The sequence below is a fragment of the Parasteatoda tepidariorum genome, chromosome 1, assembly GCF_982258835.1.
Source record: "Parasteatoda tepidariorum strain Cologne lab strain chromosome 1, Ptep-v5.0, whole genome shotgun sequence".
Lineage (NCBI taxonomy): Eukaryota > Metazoa > Arthropoda > Arachnida > Araneae > Theridiidae > Parasteatoda > Parasteatoda tepidariorum.
This window is the reverse complement of record NC_141755.1, coordinates 56,894,910-56,914,538: the sequence shown is the minus strand read 5'-3', so window position 1 is coordinate 56,914,538 and position 19,629 is coordinate 56,894,910. Positions and strand designations below refer to the sequence as shown.

The 19,629-nt window shown below is 28.5% G+C and overlaps 1 protein-coding gene across 1 annotated transcript; it reads right to left on the bottom strand.

The window, feature by feature from the left end:
* Positions 1-2,593: 2,593 nt before the first annotated feature.
* LOC107454500 (uncharacterized) lies at positions 2,594-11,288 on the bottom strand. The gene is made up of 5 exons (XM_016071714.4): positions 11,159-11,288; positions 7,072-7,115; positions 6,044-6,081; positions 3,885-4,355; positions 2,594-2,879 (listed from the first exon to the last, which is right to left on the bottom strand). Exons 2-4 carry the CDS (start codon positions 7,091-7,093, stop codon positions 3,918-3,920), a joined length of 498 nt encoding a protein of 165 aa, XP_015927200.1. The 5' UTR covers positions 7,094-7,115; positions 11,159-11,288; the 3' UTR covers positions 2,594-2,879; positions 3,885-3,917.
* Positions 11,289-19,629: the final 8,341 nt, after the last annotated feature.

Sequence of the window (19,629 nt, the reverse complement as noted above, 5' to 3'; positions counted from 1 at the left end):
ATCGCAGTACTTTTTTCAGTGTATTTTATTTTGTGGCTGTGGTACGTGTCACACTTTTAAACCATTTTAGCTATGAATATTGAATAAAAATGGCAGAAGTTGGAATAACATTTATCTGAAAACGATAGTTAATTTCATCTAGTTAATTTAAATCATGGAAAAAACTGTTTTGTGTAATTAATTGCGTTGAAGATCATATGATTCTAATATTTTAAAACCTGCCGCTATAATTGTAAATATAACTTTGTTTCAATTCCTATTTTTTACTTTTAGCTTCCAATACTTCCAAGTTTCAACAGGGAGGCAGAATCACTATTTAAAATAATTTTGTTAGTTTGTAAAAAAAATAAAATTTTAGTTTTAAAAAAAATATTTTGAATGCCAGCTGACTAGTTATTCAAATTTGCAGTTTTATAGCTTTAAAAATTCAAACACCTTAGACATCTACCTTATAAAAATATGAGTTCTAACAAATATTTTTTTTAGCTGTGGAACTTATGATAAGTGCCATTTCACGATAATTTAATTGAATCTATTAAAATTACAGGAGAATTATGTATTTGAAACTTTCTTTTATAGCTAAACAAAAAAAAAGCAATTACTGCGGAAGGTGTGATATTAAAAACTTCAGGTTGATAAATTAAGATTTCTACTATTCTTTATATAAATAAATAATAATGAGGTTAAAAATAATTAAACTAGGTGGACAGTATAACACCTCACTTTTGTGAATTAAGTATCAGAAAGAGAAAAACAACAACTTTAGGTTGAGCTATAAAAGCCTGAAGTATAAAATGTCGCTTCTTAGGTTGATAAATTAATATCTCTAAAAATACAAAATATGTACTTGAGATTAAGAAATAACAACCTAAGGTAGAATAGAACCTCATGCTAATAAGAAATAATCTTTTAGGTGTTAAAAAATACTCTTTAAGTTGATTTATAATAACCGGAAGTGTAAAATGGCGCACCTTAGGTAGATAAATAAATACCTCAACAACTATATAAATCTACACTTGAGGTTGAAAAATAATAACCTAAAGTAACATCGAACATCTCACGTTCATAAAAAACAACCTATCCAACGGTCGAAAAATACACTTGAGGTTGATCTATAACTTGATGTGTAAAATGACGCATCCTAAGTTGATAAAAAATACATCTACAAGCATAAAAATATATACTGAGGTTAAAATATAATAATCTTTGATAGAACATAAAATACCTCACGTTAGTAAAAAAATTACCTTCACAACTGTCAAAAAATACACTGAAGTTAGATCCAGAATAACCTGAAGTGTTAAATAAAACACCTCAGGTTGTAGAATAAATACTTCCACAGGTGTAAAAAAATATACTTAAGTTTATAAGTAATAACCTAAGGTTAAAAACGAAACACCTTAAAGTAGTAAATATCTACCTCTCCAAAGATGAAACACTTCAGGTTAATACATATATACCTCTGGAGATATATTTAAGGTATATTTGAGGTATTCATTTGCACCCTTTTCAACCTAACGACGTATTTAAATAACAACCTCATTTATATCTTTGAATAATACCTCATTTATACCTCAAAAATACTTCAATTTTTCCGTAAGATCAACTCATTAAATAGCGATGCAATAGCTATTTCTGGACCTATTTAAATGGACCTTCTTATTTAAAACCTATACATAAACTTTTCAACGATATTTATTAGAAAGTATTAAATTAACTTAAAATTAAGATGATTTAGATAAACGACAGTATCAGTTCAAATAAACTCGAACAGCCGGTTCATGATGAGAGATGATGAGGAGTCCCAACTCCTCTCCAAGTTAGCAACCGCTGTACTGAATCATATTAGCGTTATACCCCGACAACAACCTCAATGCCCAACAACGTATCTTGGGTAAACTATTTATTTTGGCTATTGCTGAAATCACTCAATTAAGAGAATAGACAGCTAGAAATGCTGGTTTGAAGAAACAGGCACAGCATGTGATCTCGTTTTTTAAACGAATGTTATGGCTAATATATTTTAAAATAATTAACTAGACTTCAGTTCCCCGATACGGAGTACTTGAAGCTCCCTCTTAACTGTTCTGACGATGCCCTTCAAAAACAGACTGAAAAATTAAAGCGATTTTCATCTTACGAAAAGAGTGGAGATATTCCTCCCTTCTTTTTCTTTCTTTTTTTTTGTTATAAAGGAACGATTTTGTGTAGAATTCAAATGTTTTGAAAACAAACTTTTCATTTTAATACAAAATATTTTCCAATGCTGCACCGACAACATTTTTTTGTCCCTTTAATATAAGTTCGAAACTGGAGTTAGCAATTTTTTTAAACTTAATTTTTCTAACGTGTTGAAAACACTTATTTTAATGATCTAGGCTAATGATATAGTTCTTTTTTTCTTTTAATGATGTAAATTTAATCTTTCCAGTGTAAAATTTTAATGATCTAAGCCTTCAATTTATTCTTCTAGGTGCGAAATTTTAATGATCTAAGTTAAGTAATGATCTAAGTTTGATCTATCTTTCCAATGCAAATTTTTAATGATCTAAGCTTTTACAATGCAAAATTTTAATGAACCAAGCCTTAAATGTATCTTTCAAATGCAAAATTTATTAAAATGATTTGCTATAACAAGTAATAATAAAACAAAATGCATATTTTACAAGCTAAAATATGTACAAACATCAACAATGAACCATCCACTCCAGTAGAGCGGGGACAACTAGCTTCAGTTATCACCAATCAGTACAAAAGCAAATCCACCACCACTTGGGTCACGCATAAGCCGGCCGGAAAATCACTTTTCTTTACAGCCGTTATGGTGAGTCAATGCCTTTGTGGAATGAGTTGTTCTCAATATAAAGATTTATAAGAGCCTGCAGAAAAGATGTTAGATTTAAGATACCAACCAATAATCAAACCTTAAACAATGCAAGATTGGAATATGAAACGTAAGGGTTGTCCTAATGAAGAGTGGAGACATTTGGTAGCGGTTTAAATACAATATTTTGCATTCAGGGTTATAAAGAAAAGTAGGGCGAGTACAGTGCAATCATAAGAACAGTGCAATCATATTCTAACCTTAAAAACTGTACTACAGCTAGCTCAGTTCTGGACACATCCATATTTAGCATGACTTTACATTCGCTTTACGTGCTATCCCGAGAACTTTTTAATCAGTTATACGCAGCCTTTTTCTTTTACTTGAACTTTAAGATTCTTTAATTTTAGTTCCTTTGTAATCCTGAACGACAGCGCTGCTGTCGTTGTTGTATTTTTGAAGCTATATCACACACATTAACTATCCATTTCGGCAACCTTTATATAAGCGGAGAAATTTAAATAGAAAAACTGAAAAGTAATGCTGAAAATTTCCTAGACATTCGTTTAGTCTGTTGTAGTAAATCAGAAGTTGCAGTTTTTCTATGTCGCCTTGTCGTGTGAAATATGCAACACATAGTTTTGAAATTTATGTATAACTTAAATATTATTTCATAATAATATTTTTTGCTTTCTTTTCATTTAAAAAAAGTGTCTAGATCTTTCTTATTTTATTATTAATTGTTTAATATTGAAAACTTCTGAACGATGCCTGATCTGCATTGCATTATTTTCTGTGTTATGTTTCACACTTTAAACTATTATATATTATTTAAACAATATAAGGTGCATCAGTAATGTTTTTGGGTGATTTAGAAAAATTGTTTATAGGTACTGAGAAGTTTTTTTTAATTTTTTATGAACCAGTAAAAAATCTGTAATAATAGTAAATAATACTTTTGTAAATTATACTTTTTTTGTAAAACTTGTGAATAGTACTTTTTTGTAAATTATCGTGTATAATTAGGCGATTAGGAATCAGCCTTATAACGCACACTTACCATTATCAGAATCGTGAGTCCGCATCCAGTTATTTAACCTCTAAATGGCCTTGGTGGTTGAGGTCGTGGCTGAGAGATCTGTGGTCTGTAAATTGCTTGTGCAGCTCGACCTGGAGTGACAGCAGATGCTCTTGCAACATCTTGTTCATTGTGAAAGAAAACGTTAGGACCAGCACCAAGATTGGCGTTCAAATAGAAGAAATCGCCAGAACTGCCACAAGGTACAGCGTCTTCAGGAAATGTGCAACTGAAAGAGAATTGGTCGAAAACAGTTTGGTTTCCGCACAAGAAAGACCATTGTTGCATTTGAGCTTGGCCATCTGGGTCAACGGTGGTATGACAAACGTGGAAGATTTGGCAGTTGTTGTCAACATCTGCGTAATAACCATCAGTGCTGCAGAGAAATGATGTCCTTACTGATCCAATCAGCAACTCTGCTCCGTCGGGAAGATCATATGCTGCACGTTTTGACTAAAAATAAATAAGGTTAGAATAAGCTTGTTTCGGGGATTAAGTTACAACGTAAGAGAGAACATCAATGCGAAATAATTAAAATTTATTTATTTATTCATTATATTATCTTATAATCAGAGATAAACAGTCGACCCAATTCTGAGTTTATTGTTTCTATAAATATAAACTGATACTTGATAACAGATATAGCCTGTTAACCAACAATTATAATAGCCGTTAACCAACAGGAAATGAATGAACTTATTTTACAAATGAATTCACATGACAATATTTCACACCCGTTAGTTAATCAAGAAGCAATACAAAATTTTCCATAAAAATAACTTAAAATGTGTTCAGTTAAAATTTTTTTGCACGTAAAATAGTTCGTATTCTGAAGCATGAATCTCCCAACAAGTTAAAAACAAAGTACTTCGTATTTTGAAGAATGAATCTCGTAACAAGCTAAAAACAAAATGCTTCGTATTTTGAAGAACGAATCTCCTAACAAGTCGCTAAAGGCTTTGGAACTAAAACAGAAATAAGTTCCTTTATATAGTTTTATGTTTTATTTTCTAACCGGCGATAAACAATCTACCCAATTCTGAATTTACGACTATCAATGTTCAACTCCGTTGCCTTTCAATTTTGAACTCAACCCAGAAGACAAAGGAACTCCTGGCTCAAACATTGGGACTCTGACTACTACTTCATGGAGGACTATTTAATGGAACTAATACGCATTTGCGTTAAAAGGAGTGGAAAACCGCGAAAACCTCCCACGATTAGCCCGATGCAAGGGGGTTCGAGGGATTCGTGAAACCTCAACCGTCTACAATATGTCAGCACTGTAGTCGGTGAGCTGGAAGCAGAATTCGTATCAACCAGCCAATGCTGGGTCACCTCATACGGAGGCAAACGCTCTATCCCCTGAGCATAAGAACCACTTATTCTGTTAAATTTATTTTTCAGTTCTGTAATTTCTACCGAATGTGTGCTAATGAGAACTATAATTTTTGAAACCAGAATTTTCGGTGAACCGTTACCATATGAACGGAAAAAATTATTAAATGAACAGCTTAAGTATCTTACATTTTGGTTTTATTAAAAAGAGTTATGTTTTATTTAAACTAGAAATGTCATTACCATACAGAACCGTAATTTTACCAGATTTTTTTTTCTTCCTCCGTGAGGTAAATTGGGTAAGTTTTAAGTCACCAACGGAGATTTCCAGTTCTACACAAAGACAGTTCAGTGCCTTAAACACTGTTCAGATCTTGAGATTACTTTACTTAAAATAAAAGTTTTTTTTAAGCAGAAATTTCTTTATGTTTCGAGTTGCCATTTTATTAATCAATGACTTTTATTGCCGTGAAATTTAATATTATTATTTTTTAGTTGAATCTGTTTTGTTCTTTGTATATATGCCAATTAGTGACTATATGAAAATAAGGTTCTGTTCTTATACAGTTGAGAAAAATCTACACTGTGGTTGTGTTGTAAATCTAACATTCTCTGAAAAAAGAATTTTGTGAGAAATCTGTTTTTAAAACGAAAATTGTTATAAATTTTTCAATTTTTTGGATAAAATATTTTGTGAGCGGCCTTTTCTTAAATATATAATGAAGGACCCAAATTTTTCTGAAACAGGCTTCTAGTTATTCGGAAATTTAACAAATAAAATAAATAAAAAAATTTATGCTTACTCTTGAGGCAGCAAGAACGACAGAGACGAGCACTAAAACTAAAAATAAGAGGAAAAGTCTCAGTAAAAAAGTTAAGAAATCAACCTTAGATTAAACATTAAATTTTGTGAAAGAAAAAGAAAATCATGAATTATATATTGTTTCAAAAGTAGATAATGAAAAAAAAAATGTCAATGCTTAACACACTGCGGCGAAAAGGAAAGGAAAAAAAAGCAGCATTTTAATATAAACATTTGACAATGAAATTAAATACCGAAATGTAAACGTTTCCAAAGTTTTGTAAATTTTATATTCTAAAATTTTTAATTCTATAAAAATTAAGTTGAAAAAAAAAAGAAATGAAATTTTACAAATATATTCACAAAGAATGTGATAAAATCTGAGTTTTATGATTTGTTTCAATTAGTTTTAATATACATGTCGATAAATTTCTGTACTTATTAATATTAAATAAATAGTTAATAATACTGACTTGTTATTATCTATATGTTTGAAATTTTCTGACTACTTCTTAATGGATTCTGTCAGACGCAGTTTATAATTAAAATGTGACCGAAATTTATTTTATCAATTTTTTTATTTATTTAATAAATTATAAATATTACGCAATTAAATATTATTTATAAAATTAATAAATAATATATATAATAAATATTACATAAATAGCTGATCTCATTACCTAAATAGCTGATAACACAATAATAAAAAAAGAAGTAAATTTTACACATCATCTTGTTTCTAAATTAAATATTAAATGCATTTATTACAGTTCAATGATATTTCAATGAAATATTAAATAATAAAAATTTATAATCACTTCGAAATAGTTAAAGTTGACCAAAATATTCCGTTATATTATCATTTGAATTTTTGCTAAATGTGCACATTCAATATAAATGAGCAGAGCAAACAATTAACACTGCATTATACTGCACCAAAATATAAAAAAATTAAATTTTTATTACACATCTAGTACATTTAAGGTAATTCATGTATATTGACTTAATTTTTAAGAATAAAATAGTTACCCAAAGCAATTGATGCCTTCATTTTGTGATTAGAAAATTATTTCCTGAAATAAAAATGAAAATTTAATGCTACAGATAATAAAATCATCGAATCATCACTGTATAATTTATTCATATTTACAAATATTAGTGCAATTAAATAAACTATGTACTTAACTAGGTAAGTATTTATGCTGAAATATATATTATTTTAGTAATCGTATGTTTAAATTCTCAACTACACCGTGTTTTTAGGTGGCGTGAAAAATTAAACATTCGAATTGTGCAAATATAAGTTTCTTAAAATCGTATACTCGCTATTATCTATTTATCAATTCGTATGATACCCACAAATACATGCTTTTTCAACCTTTTGTTTACGTTTTTCTAAGCATTAAAGAACAATAGAAGAACGTTTCAAATGTTAGAAAAAGTATTGCTGCACAGTAAAACAAAGTTTTTTTTTTACAGTAAAATCTATTTTTATAATAAAATTTTGCGGAACAAGGAAATCTGATAAACCGTAATTATTACAATAATATTTACAGTAATCTTTACAGAATCCCTGTAATTTAGTAAATATTATTGAAATAATTACTGTATAAAGTTTCTGATAAAAATGGATTTTACGGTAAAAATACTGGCACTCTGAGTGCCGGCACTTTTTGACATAATATTTTAGGAATCTTTTACAGTGTGTCATACATTTAATATATAATAGTATTTGATACATTTGATTATTAATACTGAACAAAAAAATTCTATTCAAATACTAATTACTGTAATTTGTTCAATATTAGATGTCTGTGTTGTCCTTATCCTTTTTTGCTATCTGAACGTTCATAACATACTGAACATTCTTAACATTAATTAGTATTTTTATCCGCATTCAAACCTTGATATCAGAACTTAATGGTGCTCTTTTGAACATATTACAAGAATTAAAAATCAGCAACGAACTTATCAATTTATTTATTTTACAAAGATTTCTTTCTCTACTCTTTGTAATTTTATAATTAATTTGCAATAACTTGTAAATTTTATTGTTAATATAATAAAACTTCTGTTATTATGTTTAAGATTTTTCTGAAATGGCAACTAAATTTGTTATTAAACAATACATGATAACCCTAACAAACACTTAGTAAAGACCATTAATCATTTACAAATACTTAGTAAAGAAGACATTTTAATAAAGGCAATCTAAAATCTGGCTAGACTAGTATCACTATCCAACATTTTTTTTCCGCATCGTATCTTTGTAAGCATCATATCTTTGTAAGTATCATATCTTTGTAACTATACTTATAGTTTAAAAAGTACTTTCCAAGATAAAAGATTCATTTTGATTCCTATAATAGCAGCTTAGTACGTTTCTAACAATGCAGTAAGAAATTTTTACCATAAAATCCATTTTTACCGTAAAATATTATACCATCATTTTTACAATAATATATATTTAATTAGAGTAATTCAGTAATTTTGCGATAATTATTACTGGAAAAATTACGGTACACCAGATTTTTTGTTCTGTAACGTGTTCCGGTAAAAATGGATTTTGCGGTAAAAAGTACCGGCAACCTGAGTGCCGGTACTTTTTACTGTAATTTTATCTGGAATTTCATTACTATATAGTAGGATAATTTGACTAGAATATTTTACTCCGTGAATGATTTTATAGTGAACAAATCTTAAAAGAAAGAATAAGAGCTGTCTAATCAATTAGAATGAAGTAAAAAGAGAGAATCGTACAGGGAATAAGTATATAGCTAAAGTGAGAAGCTTTAAAAACTGCTTCCTTGTCATTTATAAAAAAAAATCATATAATTTTATAAATAAACATATTTTGAAAGTTAAAAAAATTTACGTAATACAAAAAGATGTTACGTGTCTCATTTTGCGGAGTATATAAAAATGAAAAGGCAATTTTTTCATGCACATGGAGAGGGAGGAAAAATTACTGAAAGTGTGGTATTTATCAAAGAAAAAAATTGGATCATACGGATTCAATAAGGTTGAATGCGCATCATCTGATTACGAAAATTTTGACCTGGCTGTATAAGATGGCTATGGTGCAGAATTATGATTTTTTTTAAAAAGTTGAATTAAAAGTTCATTTTAAGCAAAATAAATAAACGTTAATTTGAAGTTGGCTAAAGGTAGTCATTTTTAGTTTAAAGTCTTAAGCCAAACTTAAGAACCCTTTGAATATTAAAAATATATTTCCGGAAACATTAAAAATGATGTGTTAAATATGCCACCCAGGTATAAAGTACGAATGAATAAAGGTGATAATGACAATAATACTTCTAAGTATTTTAACAAATATTGGTATATGGAGTTAAGATTTGAAGATTACTACTATCCTATTCGCGAGAAAAGCGTGAAAAAAATGTAGTAAAATGATGACTGTAATCATAACGACTTTTATAAACAAAAATAAATCGTTAGAAAATGAAAAAGATTTTGTGTGAAAACATTTTATTTCAATAATTTTTTGAAAATAGTTTGCACAAAATTAATTTAAACTATTTTCACAATTCTCTGACAGTTTTAGCAATCGATTAATTTTTTCCTTAAACAACATAATACAAAACTTTAAATTTTCAAAATATTGCTTCCCATTTCCTGATATAAATATTTATTAAATAAATTTATGAAATAAGTAATTTCATCAAGTAGTGGTCTAAATAAATTTTCCAAAGAGTATTAACTCAAAATAAGAAACTAGAGTGATTCGAAACATTACTGATTATACTAGGGACAGAATAATATACATTAAAATAGCATGGATTACCTTTTACTATATAGTTACAAACTGCTCGTTAACATAATCACTACACACTTATAAGAATTTAAGTCTTTCAAAATATTATTAAATTTAAAAACACATAATACTGTGAGCCTTAAATTAAACACCGTTTTAATGATAATATGCGGTAAAAATGTAAAGGGTTTTATCAATAAAATGCAGGTATTTTTTTTTTTAAATCTTAATTTTACTGCGTTGTGGCGTGCATCTCAAAAATATATTCCGTCTTATGCATCCCTGATATTAAGTTCGAAACATTTTAAACCGTAATATAGTCCGAATACGCTACAACTTTAATATGCTACAAAGTGGAGTCATATTATTCGACTTCTTTAAACTGTTTATACGATACTATGGTTTAACTTAAATCAAAACATGGTTTAATTTTATACCTTGCTAAGGGTGAAACAAATTTACACTTTATTGTGATTCTAGGTACCGATGATAAATTTTAACGTTGAATCAATATTTCTAAAATCATTGATGGTTCCTCATACTTAATGTTACTGCTATTTTTCAAATATCAAAAAGTTAAAAAGGAAATCGTGAAAGTTACAAAAGACGTAGTTTTAATCGCATCTAACAAAGATCACGGAGAATCCTAAATTACAAAACGACCTACCTTTCAGGAAGTCATAACCATTATTAAGGCTGATACTCAAAGCATTTTTGCCAAGCAAAAAAAAATTTTCAATTTGAATTCTTTAAACTGAAAACAAAGTTTTAATTGCTGTTTGAAAAAATTGTCTGAAGTTTACAACAATACAATTAAAATCTTATTATCTTTAATTAAAAAAAGCAGTTAATTAGGGGAGATTTTTCCGCTTAGATAAAAAAAATATGAACATCAAAGAATAATTCTTAATTTTTGAATATTTTTCCATAAATTTTGAATATTTAGTCCAAAAAATGCAACGATGGAGTAACTTTTTAAATATTAAAATATTCATTTACAAGCGCTTTTGATTTTCGCAAAACTATCAACTTTTCATATTGATATCTTGCGCTATTTTAATGATTAGATTAGAGAACGCTGGATATAGATAGACGAAACATAACCTAACAGCCATGAAGAACTGTTACTAACTCACAACAATTACAAAAATATGATAGAGCCTTCATTCGTGAACCTTAACATTCTTCTCTTTGATAAAGTATCCATTGAATGCAAAAAAGACAGTAAATTCGGAAACTTCATATAACACTCATTCTAATACCGTTTTTAAACCGAAATCGAGATCTAAGCAAGTTTCTAACTATCCAAGGAGTTATGGAGAAGCATGCGAATCCTCTTACCTGTCTGAAGAAGCTGAGGAGCAAGAGAGATGAAGATGCTGAGATGAGGCATTCATTATTGTCCATCATTTTATACTAGAATTTATTCCGGGGGTCACCTGACGAAACGGGTTACTCGACCAATAAAAACACGGATTCGGTGCGCCCACTAACATCTGTGTCAGACGGTCTTCCTTGTCTGCACGAAGCGGGATATTTGTAAAAAGAAAATAAAACATCTTTTTTCTTTTTCATGAAGACTATGGAATTTAGAAAGTATGATGAGTCTTCCTGATTCAAGGCTATCGACAGAAGATCGTAATCTCCAAATCTTTTTAGGCTTTTTGTTTTATGAAAAATGGGAAAATAACTTCAACTTGTTCTTTTTTTCTTTCTCACACTGAATTGACCCTTATGCTTGTGGTCAGTTTTATGAAACCAGCATAGATTTCTTTTGAAAATGGAATTTCCATTTTATCTTTCACTTTCATTGACAGCTTTGCAATTTGTAGGTGTTTTGAGTTTTGTTTAATTGTTCTACTTTACGGAATTAGAGTCAAGACATGAGATTATTACTGTCACGTTTTATTTCATTGCAAAATTTTCCTTGCTACAGAGTAAAATTATAAAATTAATTTGAAAAATTTAAACTTCAAAGAATACTCTAGTCGTTTTCTTAAACTTTATTCTGGAATTTATAAAATTTAAAATTTCGTATGCGTGTTTCGCATTTCGTATTTTTTTGCGTATGCTTTTTTTGTATAAAAATAAAATAATAAAAAAATATTTCAATTATGACAGTAACTATTTTCGATATGAATGATATACTATCTGAATCATTTAAAAGATTGCTTACGAGATTATATTGATATAAATTTAAAATATTTGAATTTTGATTTATGTGTACCATTACAAATTTAATCCAATTCTGCTCCCTAATGATACGAAAATAATGCTTTTTCTGAATTATTACTTTTTCTATTCGTGGTTATTTATCTGATTACCAAAACTGTTACTGTAGAATTATTTTGCAATTTTCCATTAGAAGACGAACAGCAAACATAAGCTCTTTCAACATTGCTGATTAAAATAAATAAATAATAAAATAAATAATAGCCCGTACCACGGATATAATAACATGCTTTGGTAACAAATCCTGATTACCAAAACAGACACATATTCTAGAATTCTATCACTGTTTGCCATTAAAAAACGGACAACACAGGCATAAATTGTTTCAATCTTGCTGATAAAGTATGGAAATAAATTGAAGGAACAGGGATATTTTTCAGATATTTATAGCAACTATCTATTACACTTCTCTCCAAACGTATTCTGAAAAAGAAATATTACCGCTAAAATGAAGAAATTTATAGTATAAGAAATCTCTTGTAGGATGAGAATCTCTAATGAAACCATCTGAAACAACTTGAAATATGTTGAGAAAAAGCCACGAAGTACAGTAATAAATAAAAAAAAAATAAAAGAAATATGTATTGCGAATGCTCAGTTTATTTGCTATGAGTGAACAACGGAAGCTATAAATATACTTTAGAGACTGTATTATGAAATTTAAAACCTCTCGAAAGCTATTTATTTTAACATTTATTTTTTATTAATGGCTCTATCTATTGTTAACAGTTCATGTGAGACACATTAAAAATAGCCATTATATGGTCACAAACAACGTGCATAAAACTATCAAAAATATAATTCGATTTAATCTTACGATTTTCCTTTCAAAACTTTGACTTTTAACTTTTTTTTCCCTCTATAAATATCGAAAAAAAATGTATTTTATTCTGTTTCAATAACCAATGATTAAAAAAAGTAACTACAATAGCCATCTATAGTTAGGCATAGACTTTTAAAAACCAATATTTTCAAAATAAGGAAATTTTAAGATGCATGTAATACATTAGCTAAGTATTAACAGTGTTCTGAAAAACTGTGAGTAACATTCTGTCAGTTAGCGGATTATACATAATAAATAAAATTATTCAAAGTAAGCATTTAAACTATAAAGTAACTACAATATTTTGATTTTAACTTTTCGATATTATAATCTTGTTGAAAACGCGATGAAAGGTGCGTTTAAACAAGTAACCAAAGATAAGTATGGATACGAGATGTGGGCAGTGAGCGGGTCGGAGCTTAATTAACATGTTAAATTAATTAAAATTATGCAACAAATAGTGTTTAGGTTCCACAGAAATATCAATATTTTGCTTTTAGCACTTTTTTCATACCATCCAATTTGACAACGAACACAGTAAGAGAGATTTCAAGAAATTAACCAAAAATGAGTATGGAGTCACTATGTGGGTACCAATTGGGATTATGTGTAGTTGACACATTAAATTCTTACGAAAATTCATATTTATTTTCCAAAGATGTATCAGTATTTCGTTTTTAGCAATTTTGTCATATAATATTTTTGTACATATTTCTCTTTTCATATAATTGAGACTGTGCATTTTTCATATAATCTATTTGAAAGCATATTAATTTAATGTATGTTTAATGATTAAAACAAATAAAAATAGTACGTGTTACTTTCAGCTACTATAGATTTAAAGTGATGAGAATTATTAAGGTGTTACTGGTCGCTAGATAATTTCTAACGAAAAAAAAATTTTTTTTTCATTCAATTTATAACCATACAAAACATTTTTGCCTATAATTTGTAAAGTATTGCAGTACAACGTGTATTGAAAAATGCCCCTAAAACTGCTTTAAGTTAAAAGGGTTTTTCTATTTTTTAATACCAAAATGCTCAAAATTAAAAAAACAAATCTCTGCCTTCTTTGAAAATAAAATAAAAGAAGTTTTCATTGTGGAGATCAGCTTTTCTGGGAAGCAAAAGCTGTCGGTGCACAATTCCAATCACATTACGATGTTAGTCTCAAAATTGTGTTGCCTTAACCTCCATGAATTTCCTGGTCCACAATGGCCAAATGTAAGAATGCTTAAATTTTATAACTCTGCATAATAATATAATGTATATATTTTTATTTTAAAGTGTTTGTTACATGTAAATATATATGTGTTTAAAAACGAATAAGTCTCGGCAGTCATGGATATTTTAAACTTTCCAAAAACAAAGTAGAAATGTGATGGTTCACTAACAATATTTCAGCCCTCATTCTAACTGTTCAACTAAAATGATGTAATTTAATTCAAATTTGATTTATTTTGAATAACTCGTGCTCTATTGAATATTGAATACAAAATGGAGAAAAATCAACTCAAATCTGATTCAAATGAAAAACCAACTCAAATAATGCTGATTTTTAAACTGAATGGAGTCGAATATGAATAAATAGTGTCACTATAATAATGCTGATAGTCAATCTAAAATGATAGTAATGAATCTAAGTTTGATTCGAATGATGTACTAAAACTTGAGTTATTTCTGTTGACTATTTCACTTGAGTGTGCTAACTCAAAATTAATTGGCCGAGATAACTTGTTTGGTAAGGTGTTGGGCCAATGTCAGAGAGGTCATGAGTTCGATCCCACCGGCCGAGGACTTCCCTTGTAGTAAATGGTGACTAATGCACGCTAAATTTGCCAGGTTACAAAGTCCTCCATGTTCTCACAACAAATCATATCTCTGTGGGATGTTGAATTGGAGATTGATCGTTCTCCGTTTGAAGTCAGAATTATGGATGAATGTATGAATGGGTCCACGCTTTTAACAGGCAGTGACGTGTGTGATTGAAGTCGTATTTTGGCCATAGATGGCACCATCGAAAAACAGGAAACGGACCCTCTGTCTTAAATTTGCTTGGTTCCACCAAGCAGACTTGCTGGTATTGGCAAATGGCATTAGAAACAACAACAGCTCAAAATTAGAAAGATTGTTTTAACTAGTTATTGACTAGTTAACTAGTTATTATTTTAAATATTAGCTAGTTATTATTATTTTAAGAGAGTAAAAAGATTGAACATAGGTTTACAAAACATTTTTATGCCTTTAAACAAGATTTTTTTTTTACCAAGTCAAACATCACAGAAATAAAGCTTTGTTATGTAACGCATTAAAAAACAGTTGTGAATGTAATTCATGCATTATTAAACTGAATGACTTAATTTACTCAGATTTTGTTTGAGATATATTTTTAAGTAGAAGGACTCTAGTTCACAGCTTAATACAATGCCGGGTTTCTTTTAAACTACTGAAAACGAAGTAAACAATAAACAATAAATACAAAATTACCTTTCAGGAGCTATAAAAGAATCATAAATAATGATTCCCTTAACAAAAGGTTTATTTCAAAAGTGAAAATTGCTTAAATCTGATAACGTAGCTCAATCCACGATTTTCCCCTAACTTCCTGATGAAAGGTGTGTTAAAGAAACATTTAGAAGGTAATAATTTGAAAAAATTTTCTCTTTCATACTTGATTATTTCATTTAGAAAGATAAATTATTTCTTTTTTGTCATTAGAAAAATTAGGGTACAGTTGATCAGTTTTGAACATGTGAATTTTTAGATGAAATCAAAAGTTCAATTTACTTGGGAAAAAAATTAGCCTTAGTATTTTTCAAAGAGGCTTCTAGGAACATTGTATAAATATATTTTTTTTTAGAAAAAATATTTTTTTAATTTTTTTAATGCCATACTTATTTATTTGAGAATTTTAGAAAATATTTCACCTTTCCAGTTGAAAAATTTTTTCAATTATCACAGTGTTTTTAAATTAATTTGTATTAATGATAAATTTATTAACAACTTTACGAATTTAATTAAATTGGTTTAATATTTAAAAAAAATCATTAAGTAAATCAGTATACATTGACAAAAAAGAATTTATTTTTTTTAAATGGAAAAAATAGCAGATTTACTCGATATCATGTGTAAGATTTTAAGACGATACAGGTAGATTGTTTGATTTAATGTAAGCGACGCATTTTAACAAATAAATTACTTGTCTTATGACTTAAAGATGAGAGGCTCATTAATTTGTTTTCTAAAAAAAAAAAATGGGTTATACAACTCCAACGTGGAGTAATGATCTTGCCTCTTTCTTTTTTTCAAACTTAGTTTTGAACTCCATTTGAAAAACTTGCTTTGAGAACGTAATGTCGTTTACATTTCGCGCAGTATAACCGATTCCGAAAGGGTTTGTGATACTACAGAATATGATTTTTTCAAATGTGGGTCATATATTTTGTTTTACTTAATAAGTAGGAAAGATTTTCGAAAGGTATCTTCATTAACTTGAAAAATTAGATTTAATAAAAGTAAATATATTTAAGATTAAGCTAAAAAAAATATTTTTTTCTTCAAGAAACAGACCTTTTCAAACTCGAAAACTTTACCGATGTTGAAAATGTGTGCTTCACTTAAAAAACTATGCTTTATTAATCTATACGCTTTATTAATTATTATATCTTCAAAACAAAAATAGTAATTTTTTCAATGCTAATTTTAGGAAATATAGATATTGTGTATATTTAAATATATAAAATAAATAGAAATTTAGAAATAACTAATTCTCTAGTTAGAAGTTTTTAGTTTTATCTACTGAAGCAAATTGTAGAAGAGTAGGGTTGGTTGACATATCTCTGGTTCAAAACTAAAACGATACATCTGCAACGCAATACATTGCGGATGTGTCGTTTTAGTTTTGAACCAGCGATATATTTTGCTCGATATTTAACATATAAACAGCAAATTCAAGCTGTTTAAAATTTAAACGTCTTTACATCTATAGATTCTTTGAGTATTTCTTTGACTTACTTCTATGATAATAAAGAAATATATACTGCACAGAAAATACATGGTAAAACAAAACATTCAATTTGTTTCAAGTAATTACTTAAAAAAATATTCTGAATCAAAAAAATCAAATTAATTAGGAAATCAAAATCAATTAGTAAACCAAATCGCCTATCATCGCACCTCAATATCACAATTAGAAAATATGATAACGGAGAAAAATATTCTGTATGGTAATGACATTTCTGGTGTAAAAAGAGCCACAATTCTGATAATACATAAAACAAAAATATACGTTCTTTAAACCATTAATTTTATAATTTTTCCGTACGTATGGTAACGGTTATCCGGAATTCTGGTTTTCAAAATTATTGTTCTTATTACCACACACTTAGTAAAAAATGCAAAACTGAAAAGCAAATTTAACCAAATGGTTTTTATACCATATTCTTGGGCAGTGCATACCAACCTTTTTATAACCACTTACCGGTCAACGTTTGATAATTCCCGCTGAGAGGGAAGGGGAGCAATGTTGGTTGTTTTTATTTTAGACTATTTTGATTTAATAATTTTAATTTAAATGTTTTCAAACAAAGTGATGTCTCTCAACTCCTGATTAACCTCTCGTCCATGGAAAGTCGCACAATCCCGAGAAAAGTACACCACGGTAAATAAAATGGAAATAATTTAATGTTCTTTGAGCGACTCGGTACCATTTAATCCCACGATGGTAGCGGCTGGTGGTTCGGTGGTTGGAGACCACTGCTCTAAGGTACCAAGGTATCGGTGTGCAATGCTGACTACATACTCAACATCTGATGTTTGATCAAGAAACTATGGGCATCGTTCATAGAAGAATATTTATAGAAGGATTGACAAATTTTGACTTCTTACAGTCTATGATATGTTTTCTTACATAATAATAAGAATGGAAGAATGGAAGAATTTACATAATAATAAATGAAAAAAAAATTTTTTTTTTTGTCAAATTGAGCTTTTTTTGTTGTTAATTTTAATTTTTATACGAGGGAAATCTTAATTTCTAAACATAATATAGTATAGAACATAACATAGTATAAAGCATAATATAGTATAGCAAGGAAAATTTAAGAATCTCATGAGGGAACCCTTGAATTTTAATAAAAAAATATTTTTATTTTCCAAAGAAATTTTTTTTCCAAGTTATGAAAATATTTTTGCAATGTAAAAGAAATAATGCATAACAGTTTCTAAATTTATTTAGCATAAATTTCTTTTTCACGTATTAAAAACTCAAAGAAAGTTAAGTGATATAAGGCATCAAATAATTATGATTAGGTTTTCTCAAAAATCTAAATTAATTAGCATGCTTGCAATTCAATGAAAAGCCAAAGGTTAGAAAGTATTTTTACAGTGTCAAAAGCAACGCATAACGATTCACAAATTTATTTTACGTGGATAGATCCTAAAAGTTAAACATTCAATAAAACAAAGATAAATGACATTTGCTTTTATCATTAACTATAACGCACGTAATAGAACAATAACCAAATCGTCCTTGCGTCTTTTTAATCCCTGAAAATGGACTTTCACGAAGGTCCACTACTGTCACACAAAACGAACTCGAAGGCTTTTAACTCACTAATCACTGTATATCTATTTTCGCTTCACTGATCATCGCATTCAAAAGAACTTCAGCCATTCGTCTTTATGTTACGCTATAGAGATCTTTTTGAGACTGGTTCTTTTGTCATTGTCCCAAGAAATTGTCACCGACAAGGCTTCACCTTTCAACAACTTTTCATTTCCCTCAATCGTTTGTTGAAAGATGTCCCATTCAATATTTTGACATTTTTAAGTAATTTAAACTCGCTAAATTCATGTTCATTTGTTAAAAGTCATGTTGGAAGGGTGTTGCGCTGTTCAAGGACGATGTGTGTGTTTTTTTGTTTGTGTGTTTGATGTTAACTAAAGAATGTATTTTGATTTTAACCTTTCAATCCACGTTCCAGGAAGTAAAGCGTGTTATGAAATGAAAATCAATCGTAATTTTATTCCACAAAAATTTAACTTGAATTATTTTTCACTGATTTGTAAGAGGATGGGCAGGATTTTTGTTGTTTGCATTGAGCTTATGAAATTATTTAGGATTCCTTCTCATAATTATTATTAATCTGCTGCACAATTAATTGAAATTAATGAAAGTTTTGCTATAAATAATGACAGCAATGCTTTTTTTACATTAATATTTTCAATAATCAAGCCAAACTAATTTCACTTTTAGGTGATTGTTATTTATTTTTTTAGTACAATGTGTATAACTTAAAAAATAAAGAATTCTGAATCGTTGTAATAATATGTAGTAAGAAAAGCAATTTAAATATTTTGCTCTATATTGTTTACAACTGCAAGAGCGTCCTCAAGGGGTAAAAAATCGAACTTGTAACCAGCCTAGGGATCAAACCTAGAGACCGTTTTGCGAAAAATAATTGTGTTTGCTATGTGTCGTGTCACATTCCATTTGATTAACTAGGACAAAAGTTTTATTTTTTTAATAATAATTTTTATCATACCAATTACTTCAATAAGTCAGTCATGAATTTAATAACATTAATTCAATGCTTAAAGATGTTTTTAGATAATATGTTTCTTTGATTATGTGTTTAAAAAAATTATGTGTTTAAAAAAATTATGTTTTAAAAGAAATTAAAATGTCAAGTCATTATTAAGTACAGTTTTTTTAATATGAAATCGAAATCATATTTTTTGAATAGCGAATTAAATA